We start from the raw sequence: 14,066 nt of genomic DNA, 5'->3' as shown, positions 1-14,066 counted from the left end.
GAGGATTTTCCGATTTCCGCACTTTCCTGCCTAACAATAATAGCTTCTGGTCACTTCGCAGATCCCACACTTTTCTGGGTACATTTTGCACATTGTGTCTTAGCTATGAATACCTGGGCTGCTGCTATACCTACAGTGCTCACCTATCGTTTGATTATCAAGTGCGCCTGACGTAACGGTCATAGTTACTAGTGTCGTTAAGCTATCATCCATATGTGTTGTCCTCGTTGTTGTCTGTTAGACATGCTGCATCAAAATATTAAAAGCAAATATTGGATGTCCCTGATGGTTGCACTAATTCATAAGTGCGGCCCCATTGAGAAGATTCAACAGCCCCAAATCATGGGCTAGAATATACAGTAATGCCTCTAGACAAAGTGCCGCCTGCAGATTTAGAATGCCGTTTAATTGTAGTTTTAAATTATCTGCTTATTTATTAGGTACCTATTTATTTACCTATCTTATTATTTAATAAACACAAATCATCTACTTAGCATTGAAGTATTTCCACTTTCAAAAAGCAGTGATTTTAGGTATGTGGAGGGCTGTGACGATGACAGGTTTGTAGGCACCGTTGTGAAAGTTTTGCCTGTGCGATAAACCACCATTACAATTTATGTATTACAGTGGGTATTACAATACAACAATAATTTTGTTATGTTGTCAGGATTTTTATGCTTCAATTATTTTTTCAACTAAGATGTCAATAGTTTCTAACAAATCGACTACATCGTCTACTTCATGGAAACCCCCCCACTGTTAATAAAAGTTGTAATATTTTTAAGTATTTGTTTCTTCATTCGCCACCATTTATAATTTTCCACCCTTAAGCAACGCATGACCTGCCCACCCTACCCCTACGGAACGTCACTCAATATGAGTTGCATGGCCTCGGTTAGTAATCAGTTACTTTCATAAAAAATCCTTCCATGATTTTTAAAGAGAGTTCTTGTTTACTTGTGATTTTTTTTTTTAAATACATAGGTAGGTACATAATTGTGATTTAAAAAAATAAAGGGTTGTATTTTATTGTAACAAAGGTTTTTTCAAAATAAATGTAGTACTTAATTTATTTTGAAATAACTAGGTACCTATCTGATTTTCCATTTTTGTTTTTTAATTTCATTTGGTTTATTTCGGCTGTGTATTTCAGGTACCTAGCAAAGTGAGATTAAAAATATTATTTTTTAAATTTGTGTAACACAAAATAAAATTAATCCCGAAGGATGTGGAGGCGGAAATATCCGACGATAAACAGATTAGTTTTAGTTGTTAACAAAAATGAGTAACAGAACAATGTCCTGCGCTTCAACCACCCACATCTATGATACGCGAATGAGATGTCTATAGTAACTTATTACCTTGCGGAGTGCTTATAGCCGTGTCCGTTCGTTTGTTTCGTACATTTTTTGCTTTCATAGTTTACTAAAATCAGCTGAAGGGAACGAATAGTAGTTGAAAGGATAGTAAAAAATAGCTCTTTACGACTGTCAAAAATGTTTTCATTAATAAGTAACGATACCAGCTGTACACTGTGAAATAAATTATATATTAAATACATTATTTGGAATTAATTACTCGTGCAAAAATTGTGCTTTCGTGCGTGAGGAACTTCGCAAAAAAGAATTACTAAGTGTATTTATTTTGTATGTAACGGAAATCACAGTTATTATAAATCAAATTTAAAATATACTTTTTTATTAACTGGAGCATATTACTCTGACAAGTTTGGGGTCTGTTAAATTATCGTTATAACTGGTTTCAGTGCATTCGATGTGGTCGTACCTTCGGCGAAAATATAACGACCTAAGATATACCTAGGTATCTCGGTGTACCGGTTTGAATTCGAATAATGATTGATAACTTTCAAGTTTTTAATAATATTTTGATTTAGCATATGCTTCAAAATGCAAGTTTGAAAGAAAGAGAGCGTTGCGTACCAAGAGTAAAAATAAAGCAAAACTAAATTCAATTCAATTTCGAAAAGTCAGACCAGTGGTGAATAGCACTCAGCACGTGGCGGACCAGCTGTAGAGTAGAACGAACGACGAACAAGCATGAGTAGCTTGTGTGTGTTGTAATATTATTTTATTTATTATTGAATCGTTCGCGCGCCTTGCAATTTGCAATTCTTTACCATCGTATCGGTGGTAGGTGAAGATAATAAAAATATATGGGGTATGTGTGACCTTTCGATTTTCCGCTAAATGATTTAAAAAAGTGAGTGAAGTATAAACACAATTTTTTATTAGTGTAACTAACGTGCGAGCCGCAGTGATCGCGTCTGTTTTTATCAAGTTGAAATAGAGTGATTACTGATTGACAATGGCTAAAGTTGGTGCATCCGAAATTCGTCCTCCGAGACCTCTGGGAGCTCCGGAGGGATCGGCAGAATTAGCAAAATCAGACTCTGACGGAGGCATAAAGATGAAGAAGGAACTAGGTTTGCTGGACGGTGTGGCCATAATTGTTGGTATCATTATTGGAGCCGGAATATTTGTTTCTCCGAAAGGCGTGCTCCGATATTCTGGATCCATCGGTCAAGCTATCATCGTCTGGGTTATGTCCGGAATATTGTCAATGATCGGGGCCCTATGCTACGCAGAACTGGGTAACTAAAACAAATTACCTATTCATTACTGTATGCTGCATATTATTATAGTAATTTATTAACATCGTATTGTCGCGCTTCGGAACAGTAGACAGGTATTGTGAAAAGCGAAGTAGATAATAAATAATATAAGGAACATTAAATTTATCCCTTAATTAAAATTCCCGCCTTAAAACATTAACAAAATGATGAGCCGTATTCTAATTATTGTCTTTGGTACTTACTGACAACGTAGTTGGATACGATATTTGGGGGTGATTAATGATTATTGATTATATTTATTTGATCTCTTTCTGATAAATTTTGTTAAAAATAGGTGAGTATTTAAAACTATTTTGTACATACCTACCTACATGGGTAAGCGTTATCTAAACTTTGATCAAACATATTAATATTCCTTACCTACCTACCTAGGTATGTGAAGTGATGCAATTCGAAAGAAGTGTGCATCAAGCATGGCAAATACTTATTAAACCAATAACCACTTAATAATATAATTTTATATGAACTGACATTATTATTATTATTATTTAGTGTATATTAAGTTACTGGTACAATGTTATTAAGTACCTACAGGTTACCTATATTATTCTGTGCCAATGTGCCATGCTTGATTTGATGCATAGTTCTTTAAAAATTGCATCACTTCCGAACTCACTTCCTTTCGTAGTATGTGTCGTACACCATACACCAGTGATTCCCAACCGGTCCGCGGAACCTTGGTACTCCACGAAAATTCTCATAAACTGTTAATTATTAATAATTTACTAACAAAGAAATAAATGGTTTAACCTGACCGATTTTGAAACATAATCTTGATTAAACAAGAAGTACGTAGGTACCTATGTAGTTTTCTAGCAAGAAATTTATTTTGTACCACAATTTATGATGGAATGAAAATTGACGAATTGAGTGGTCAGTAATCAGCGCCGCCACCTACTATGCACTGTTCCTTTTGTTTGTGTGAAAGCATTTAAAATACTTACATACGTAAAACTTTACAGTTGCAGCAAAGTATATGTATAAGATTTAAAAGGGGCTCCCGAAACTGTCCGAACCAGTCATTCAATTATTTCATCACAAATGAAGTATCTATTTTTAAAATATCATCCAAAGCATAACAAAATACCTGTAAATAACATCAAAAGGGCATAATATAACCTAACCATACAAACAGATACCTACGATCACGAAAATAGTAATCACTAATATTATTAGGTATGACGTGTCATCAACCGGCACAGTCATCTTCGATAATAATTGGACAGGGAAAAGGTACATTGTTATATTTTATTTTACTAGATTCGTTGGTAGTCGGATTTTATGGTTTTGATTTTATTTTTTATTGTGGGGTGCCTCAATGACAGTCAGTGCTTTGGACCTCCAAGTCCCTAACCCCGCCACTGAATTCCGACGTGTAGAAAATAAATATTTTTTGCAGAGCGGTTCCCGCGCCGGCTTATAATGTCGTGGGTCTCTGGTTCGAATCCTGGGTCTCTCAAATTCACATGCGTGTTTGGAGTGTTTGGACCATAATATGGCTTCTCGTAAAAACAAAAATCTGTAAATACAACCTCCACTCCGTAGAAGCCAATATGATCTTAGGATGGTACATGGTAAAAAAATTAAAATAATCAATTTATTATCATTTACTTACTAACATCAGTGAGTTCAGTGCAGATAGATATATCAGCACATTCTATTATGCTAATATAGGGGATGGCGAATTAATAATATATTTTTAACATCCACTCAGTGACGTCCCGTGGGGGTAGGCAAGAAATGCGTTGCACATGGAGTAACCGGACAAAACGGGGCTTTAGTGTCAGAAGGGTGTAACTACAAAATTTGTGTTTTTAATGTAAAAATGCCACTATATTCAGTTTTTGCCGCTTTATATTATGTCAGAACAATTAGCAACAAGCATTATGCATCTCTATCTTTAAAGCCAATAAAGTTAGCCATTAAGGTAACTACATTTTTTTCATAATAATTAGTGTCATAACGATTTAATACCTCATACCTCGTTGTGTCACTAAATAACATATACCTACTGTCCAATATGGATATCAGGTGATAAGCCCTTCTGACACTAAGCAACATTAACATTTTGTTATTTGTAGCAAAAGTTTTCATTGAGTTATTGCTGTCTTTATGTGTTTATTCGAATTAAAGTTACATATATCTACTAAAAATATGAGTGATCGAGCAACATACATACTATATTTAGAATATTTTCAAAATCAGACCAGTGATAAAAGTTGTATTGAAAATCGAATTAACTATGACGATGAAGTGACAGAAAATGGTGGGCTTCCGCGCAATGTCAATATTATTGATACACAGAACAGTGATACTGGTGCTGTAAATAATAATGGCAATATGGAGAGCAGTCAGATGACCAGGATTGCATTAGTGAGATGGCGTTTGATGATTCAGATGCAGATCCGGATTATCAACCAGATAAAAATAAATCATACGCCCAAATAACAGCTACAATTTCAAATAATGGATAGCAGCGACTAACTCAAGACTCTATGAATATTCAGAAACGAAAGAAACATTCACGCCCCAATGAGTGGAAGAGAAATATGCAAGAATATAAAAAAAACTGGACAGAGCCATATAAATACTGCTGGTAAGGAGATTGGAGAGAAATCTATTAAAGATAGGGATTGTTCACGTTGCCCTTATAAATGCAATTCAAAATTCAGTGACGATGAAAGAAAGACAATTAAAAGCATATTTGGGTAATAGAAAGTATGGAAAAAACGTGAATATATCAGCTCTTTGATTACAGAATTCAACAAGAAATCGACAAGGGCCTCTTCTGGAGAAACTCAGTCAATACGCAAATCAACAAGGTCATACTTTATTGTAAAACTTAATTCTAGGCTACAGGTATGCAAAGGATTTTTTAGCCACTTTCGCAATAAGTGGGAAATTTACTGACATAATTGTACAAAATAGAGATGGAAATAATAAAATATAGTAAAAAATGATCAGAGAGGTCGCCACCCTCCTGGTGTAAAAAGGCCATCAGACGGACATGTTCCGGACAGAATAGGAATGTAAATATGGCAGCAATGTTTTTATATGTTGTCCAGAAATACGATATAGGCACCTGTCATCAATCAAATTAATGTTTTTTGAAAGTGGACATTCCCAAATGGAATGTGACGATGTGACGAGAATGATGACGATTTTCTGAAAATTGAAGTTATTCGATCGAAAAGGCAGAAGGTTATCGATAATTTAGAATTGAAATCTGAATATTCTAAGCCACTTGGGATTAAGCTACATAATTTAAAGATCTCATTGATCTACGCGATTCAAAAATTATTCGTGAGCCATATTCTACATTTTATAAAAAACTTGGTTCCAACTTCTTTTGGTGCTTTTACAGTGGAAAGTGACATGGGAGGCGACGATTAAATTCAATGACAGTACCAACAAGTATGTAATGTTTAAACACTTCATGACGTATACACATATTTCTCATTGGCTTATTTCGTATTTATGTGAATAATGTTAGAAGGATGACGTGATAGTGCCATTTTATTTTATTCTTTAATTTTATCCCATAATATAAAACTTAATTTATTTGTTAATTATAGTAAACTGTAAGTTGTTAACTCCGTATAGATTATTTTATATCTCATAAAAAAGTCAATATAATTATATTGCCATAGTAAGTAAAGCTGTTCAGTAAAGTTTGTATCTGCTGAAACTTAAAAATAAAAATTATGTGAAATGTCAGGAGTGCCATTTAATTTTATTCTTTAATTTTATCCCATAATATAAAACTTTTATAATAAACTGTTGTTAACTCCATATAGATTATTTTATATCTCATAAAAAGTCAATATAATTATTATTATATTGCCATAGTAAGTAAAGCTGTTCAGTAAAGTTTGTATCTGCTGAAAATTAAAAATAAAAATTATGTGAAATGTCAGAAGGAGTGCCATTTAATTTTATTCTTTAATTTTATCCCATAATATAAAACTTTTATAATAAACTGTTGTTAACTCCATATAGATTATTTTATATCTCATAAAAAGTCAATATAATTATTATTATATTGCCATAGTAAGTAAAGCTATTCAGTTGTATCTGCTGAAACTTAATAAAATTTATGTGAAATGTCAGAAGGATGTAAGAGTGCCATTTTATTTTATTCTTTAATTTTATTCCATAATATAAAACTTTTTTTTTTTTTAATTAAGTATATTAAACTGTTAACTCCATATAGATTATTTTATATCTCATAAAAAAGTCAATATAATTATAATGTCAAAGTTGTATCTGCTGAAACTTGAAAATAAACTGTTTTCTCGTTTATCTCAAAACTATGTTTTTGTAGTTACACCCATCTGAGACTAAAACCCCGAAAACAGAACATGACAAAACAGAAAAGTGACAAAACAGGACAGCCAGGGGAAAAATACTACATTCATTTTTGTGGAATCTATTTATTAATTAAATACTTATAAAACATAGATAAGTTTATAAACGAAATATATATGTATAAATTTTATCATTTTTAAATTTATTAATATCGCTGGCAAGCCAGTAGCGCACCCAGCGGGGGGGCCAGGGGGCCTTGGCCCCCCCCAAAATATGAAAATCATCAGAATGATTTTACATATTGAAATCGAAAGCCAATAAACTATACCTTGGGCTTAGACAAACAACACGGCAAAAAATGATTTGTAATTCTCCAGCACCCTTTTTAGTAATATTTCTTAGATTTTAATTTCTAATACAAAAATTTCGAAACACTAATGTCAGGTTTTTTTAGAAACCCGTTCCCTAATGAAATTCTCGGTGTCCACTCGAATTCCGGAGTGGTATAGGTCATGGCTGGGGAGGGTTGACAGGTCTAGCCTGGAGGCCCGGGCTGTGGGGGGCCCGGCGTGTCGGGTTGACCAGATAAGTGAGATAAACACATATCATAAATTAGCTTTAATAGTAAAAAAAGTCGCCTGCGGCGCTATTATACTTCATGACTATGAACATTTTAATTTATATAAATGTCCAATATATTTTCTGATTATTATGTGTCGACAGCTCCATTATTAAAGTAGATGACGTACTGAAAATTGCCAATAATTCACTGCATAAGTACCCTCAATTTGAACAAAAACACAATTTGAAAAACGTTAATGTAGTGTTTCACACTGCCTTTAATCTAAGCGGTGGATAGGAGGCCCGTCAAATACCCTAGCCCAGTGGTCGGCAAACTCATTAGTCAATAGAGCCAAATATCAACAGTACAACGATTGAGATTTCTTTTGAGAGCCAAATTTCTTAAACTTAAATTATATACGTAGGTAGTTTAGTTAAAGTCCTAATTAAATTATACGTAGGTGCACTGAATAAAACTGAATATCATACGTAATAATGATCTTATTTATTAATAAAAATTAAATTGTAAGTAAGGTATCCATACAATTGAATCATGACAATGACTGACAATTTCAATGTGAATAATGGCCTTGCATCTCCTTGTAAAGTTTGGGTACCTAAGTCAGGTTCGTATGTTGTTGATTTAATTTTAAGCACGATTCCAGGTTCTCATCAATAAATCGATTTCTCAATTTACTCTTGATTTCCTCTCTTGGAAATCTTTTTACTAACCACAAAACTTGCAATATTAACATTGTTGAAAGATTTTATTCAGTACCTAATTAAATACAGAACTTTATTTTTCTTGACTCTACTCCTCAGCTGCTTTCTTCCTTGCATCATCGACAGAATATTTAGCGCAAAATTACTAGTTTTTAGTTGTAGTATCTCTCTAAATTTGAATGCGTCAATTTTTCCCGACACATAACAGGTCGGGAAGCCATTTAAGTTTTGAATAAACGCGAAGTCTCGGTCTACTCAACATTACATTTACGGTTATCCTCTTCCATTTTCTTTGCTTCTTCTTTGTAGCCATGTCAAATATGACAGAGAGCATCTGTGGCAGAGCCGCACTCAAAGGGCCAAAGAGCCGCAGTTTGCCGACCACTGCCCTAGCCTGAGGGCCCGTTTTAGGATGTGGGGGCCATTGTGTAGGTACACCGAGTGCAATAGACAAAAGACCGATAAACGAGATATAAGGCTGTGTTGTATTGAGTAGGTTGTGTATAATTTAAAGGCAATAATACTTTTTTTGTCCATTTTCAATTAATATATTGGAACCTAAATATTAAAATACCAAAAATCTGCAACATTCTGCGAAAAGAACGACTACACCCACTACGGTGGTGGTGTAAATCAAAAGAACATTTTTTTCGGTGGAATTCGGAATAAATATTGTATTGTTGTTTTAATTTAATAAAACATAATTTTTTTTTAGTACTTATTCCACTTTTATTAAATAGATAAGGACTGGTTTCGTCCGCCTCAGAGGGACATTTTCAACTAGTTGAAAATGTCCCTATGTATATCGCCATGTATTGTAAAAATATGTAAAAATATTTATATGAAGAAGAAAAAGAGTCTATGGGACTAATTTACATTCTCCTTCTTGGGCCCCCCCCAATAATAATTCCTGGGTGCGCCACTGTGGCAAGCTATGTATTTAAAAAAATGCATTATTTTCAAAATAACAGTTTTGTAAAGAAGTGTATAATATATATATAATAAGCAGTTGATGATTTTATTTAAAAATTGAAAAATATTAAATATTTATAAGTATATATTTCGTTTATAAACTTAAGTTTTATAAGTATTTAATTAAGTATTAAAATAGATTCCACAAAAAAGAATGTTTTATTTTCCCCCTGGCTATCCTGTTTTGTCACTTTTCTGTTTTACCATGTTCTGTTTTGTCACCGTTCTGTTTTGTCATATTAATATTCTGTTTTGTCATGGAACCGCACAGGGGCGGTATATTATGAAGGAACGAATACAAATATTTCAACAGCAGTGACGGTTTTTAATAAAGCTGACGATTCAGTCGTTTTATTATAAAAATCGACATCTTATTTTAAAAAAAATAATCGAAACGTAAAAAATCGCGACATTATAACTATTGTTGTATCGTAATACATATTATAATGGCAGTTTATCACAAAGGATTTTCTTCACATAGTTGCCTCCAGAATTGTCAAAGCTACAGGCCTCCACGTACAGCACTAGATGTTGTCAATCCACCAATGTGCGGAGATCCATTTGGCAGCGCGTGTTTTGTGAATAACGATGACGTATTCGACACGTTGCAGACGAGACGAGTTTTTTTATTATTATTATTTGTTTCTTTATTGAACACAAGCCCACTAATAGTGATAAAGCTCACACGCTTGAGAAATTTACATATTAGTTTATGTAAATATATTTTGACCTCACCGGGATCGAACCCAGAACTCCGGGATGGAAGGCCAGCGCCTTACGCACTGCACCACGAGAGCCGTTGCTGTAGGTATAAGTTTTTTTTGTAATTCACCTTTTGAATCTTACTTTATGTTATGTGGAATCTCTATGTATCGGGTGGGGGTTCGCCGATATTTTATACAATGCTCCCAAAGGTTTCGCCAACCAAAAAAGGTTGAAACACAGTGTAAACTTTATAAACATGCTAAAAGTTGTAAATAATGAAAAATATATGAAAATTCTGCTAAAATTTAATTGAAATATTACCAGAGCGGAGTGATTCCCAATCGGGGATCCACGGAACCCTGGAGATCCGCGAGCAGTGCCAGGGGTTCTGCTAGCATTTGCATAATCTTTTTGGTAATATAGTAAAAATAATTACAAGATAAAAAGAACTTTTTATATCTTACAACGTTTTTAAATTTTCTGTTGAATCATATAAACTTGACTTGACTATCTTAAACGATCAAAAAAAATTGTCCTTGATAGAAATAATACCGAAATGTCACTTTGACATGTCATATTGATTTCCATAGTAACGCACGTATATATTAATAATTTAGTTGCTAGGACCCCAGATCCCCTAGCAACCAATAATGGTGTCGAAATAACTTTTCATACAAAACAGAATTAACTGAAAATGAATTCAATTCTACTTAAAGATGGCTAAAAGTATTAAAAAATGCATTGGCATCGTGTTCTGATAATATATTCTAAAAGTTTAAAATGTCTAGCTAGTCGGGAAGTTAGTTAAAAATCGATTGCAAGATTTGTACCGGACAAACAACCACCGGACAAATAAGAATACGAGCTAAGAAAAACGTAGTAGGAAGGTTTCATATCACCCATTTATTTTTAGTATTTTGCATATTACCTAAGATTGATTGCTCTCAAAAAAGACCTAGCGACAGTTTTACTTAGGAGAGGATTTTTTTTAAACTGCAATGGACGAAGGAATAAAAAGTGATGAATTAAAAGGTGAGTATGAATAAAATTTTGAATGTCGTCAACTGTTTTTTTAAGCATTTAAAATAATATGACATACCTACTCTAACGTTATAATATTACATCATAGATTTATTTTCGGAGTATTAGATAAAACTGGTCTATCCGATATATTATAATATATTATAATATTTTGCCAGTGACGTCCATTGCAGGTAGGTAGATCATGCGTTATCTACGAGCACCCCACTATAAAGGGGTGGCAAATTAAGAAAGGAGTAGGTACAAATAATTCTTTTGAAAGTTAATTCAATAAAAAAGGCGGCAACATTTTTTGACTTAAGATATGTGTAGGTATATCATAATTTTATTGAATATGTAATATATTTGCTTGTATCTCCTGGAGAAATCGTAATTTACTTATATGAATCATAGCATAATGTGTAATAATTCAGGTAGGTACAGGTTCCCAAGATTTTACAAAATGCTCTAAGGTTTTTTTCAACAAAAAAACAACCTTAAAAATCAATGCCATAACTATAGATAGTAGAGAAATACTCTATACGTGATGGTATGACAAAGTTTATCGCATAAGTACCTATCCCAAAGAAAAATATGTTGATGAGCTCTGAGTACCGCTGGATGCTGAGTCGAGTCGTGGAAAAGGCTTCTGCTTGAGGGCAGCCAAATTATTCGGGTCACGAGGTCCCGACGAAGAAGAAGAAGAATACCAGGGAACACAAAATTATTGGGAACTGGCTTACCCTACTGGGTGTGGTATAACAGGCTAAATATCTCGAATGTGGAACATATGGGATAAACTTAAACACGCGTTAAAGAATATGATATTTTTAATTGTTGATAATATACATTTTAGTTTTTGTCACTTTAATGTAACGTGCTTTCAATCTTTGGGAACAGTCGACGCGGTTTTTATACTTGGGTCTTATGGCGGTTAGGCCATACACTACCCTGCTTCAGAACTTTGGTCCATTGGATTTTACATGTATATGTTTATTAATCTGTTCTGTGAATGATATTTATAAACAATTGGTGCATACGTGCTTAACACACGTCAGTGCGTACGTACCTATGTCATAAATTAAAATTACTATGCATAGGTACATAATTGAGGCGAGTAGGTACGCGGTGCCTTTAAAATACCAAGTTAGGAGGCGAGTAGTGGGATTGACGACCACTTCCGGGCCAGGTAATGATATGCAGACTATCGTCTCAGGTAGACGAATCACAAAAGAAACTGCGTATATTATAATTACTATGTACCTACATTTTAAATTATAAAAGTATTTCGTGCAAGATTAAGCCATCTGCACGACATAGCTACAGTTTTCACACAAGGAATGTATTGTATAATTTATTATGATTAATTAAGTATTTAGGGACATATTGTTATGCTTGGTACAGCGGTGGTGAACGTACGGCACGACAGGCACGTTTGATACCTAAATACTAAAACTCTGTTGACACGCGAAATAATCATACAACCGTGATCAGACTGACGCAAAAAATCCCGGAGTTTAAAGGCACTGACAATATGTATCACCTGGAAAACCCTTTTTATGCTTACGTCGCGGTCGCAAAAAGCTAAAAATATATAGTAATATTTTATTAACCATTAACGAAATCTCCCCCCCCTCCGAAAGTGATACTGAAAATAACATTATAAATTTTAAATGCGAACAACGTACCAAAAATCACACAAAGTTATACCGTTATTTTATTGATGAAAACGAAGTTGATATACGACTCGAAGATTTGTACATTCAAAAACATTTGTTGGGGAAAAACCATTTAAATTTTGCTAATTCTGTTATTCATAATAATTATTATTAACATAGCGACCCTCTGTCTCCAAACTCAGTATTGCAAGTGTGGTATACTTATAAACACTAAATAGTATTATTTAAAAAAAAAAGAAGATATTTTCATATATTTACAATTATATCGCGTGCCACTGGTTCGCCGCTGCTATACTTCACCAATGGGGCACACTAATTCACTGATGAAACGAATAATTATTTTTATTACATCATTCATAATTTATGGCACTACAATCCTTGGCGAGTCTTGGCCTTCTTCAAAAACTTCCTCCATCCTGGACGATCCAGTGCCGACACTCTCCAGTTGCTATGACTGAGCATTTTTAAATCTCCCGTGGCGCAGCCCAGCCACCTTAATTTCGGCCGTCGAATATTTCGGATTTTACATCAATATACACGTTGATATTAAATTTATTGATCTATAAGAGGTTGTGATCGAGGAAAAACCATAAAAGGCCAATCTCGATCCCGAGAAATTATTGTTACTAAACTATGCTGCCGACCGCAATTGGAAATTAAAAAATTCTCCTGTAAAAAAAGTCGAGAAAGTACTTATTAAGTAGGTAGTCAGTGTGAGGCGTTTGTTTTCATATACAATACATAATAATAATATGTAGATTTTTTTCAATCCATATTTGATTTCAAAGTTGAACAAATCGCGCTATATTAATTAGATACTTTTCACACAACACAAGTCTACACAATGTTACTGATTTGCGAAAATCGGACCAAAATTTCTTTTTTTTGAGTAGGTAGGTATTCTTGCAATAAAACGTGTACATGTAGATAAGTCAGTATCCACATATAACCGCTTCGTCTCTGGGCGATTAAAAGATTTTGCTAGAGAGAAAATAGCAATAATATTATTATTTCTCTACACGTGGATGGTTAAACTCTAGATAGCAAATTAATATTATGTACTATCGACTGAGGGTCCTTAATGAAATTTGTATTTAAATTCTAATTGATTTAAGATTTGTAGTATGTATTCCATTTGAGTCATTTTTGTGACACGGGTTTCGATTTTCGGCATCTTGAAGCACTAGACCAGTGGTTCTTAACCTTTTTGAAGTCACGGTGCACTTTTGATCATAAGAAAAAATTGGGGTGCACCAAAATCAAACGGTCAGAAAACAAAGAAAAATATGCGCACATAACTTTATTACAAATTAAACAGATTACATAACAGTCAAAGAAAATAATTATTAAAGAAACGATATATGTATACATATTATATGGAAAAACTGTAACTAAAATAATTACCGCTGACAAAATGGAACTTATTTGATGTGAAAATCAATAAA

At 33.6% G+C, this 14,066-nt stretch overlaps 1 protein-coding gene across 1 annotated transcript in view; it reads left to right on the top strand.

Moving 5' to 3' along the window:
• The first annotated feature begins 1,423 nt into the window (after positions 1 to 1,423).
• mnd (L-type amino acid transporter minidiscs) overlaps positions 1,424 to 14,066 on the top strand; it is a 45,672-nt gene continuing 33,029 nt past the window's right edge. Inside the window, exon 1 of the mRNA XM_085955893.1 lies at positions 1,424 to 2,611. Coding sequence (XP_085812019.1) covers positions 2,326 to 2,611 — 286 coding nt within the window. The 5' untranslated portion in view covers positions 1,424 to 2,325. The remainder of the gene's footprint in view (positions 2,612 to 14,066) is intronic.

This window comes from Rhyacophila brunnea, unplaced genomic scaffold (genome assembly GCF_057557595.1).
Source record: "Rhyacophila brunnea isolate RB1 unplaced genomic scaffold, BYU_Rbru_1.0 scaffold_5, whole genome shotgun sequence".
NCBI classification, from domain to species: Eukaryota; Metazoa; Arthropoda; class Insecta; order Trichoptera; family Rhyacophilidae; genus Rhyacophila; species Rhyacophila brunnea.
Note: the sequence above shows the minus strand (reverse complement) of the source record. Positions and strands in the feature narration are given on the sequence as shown.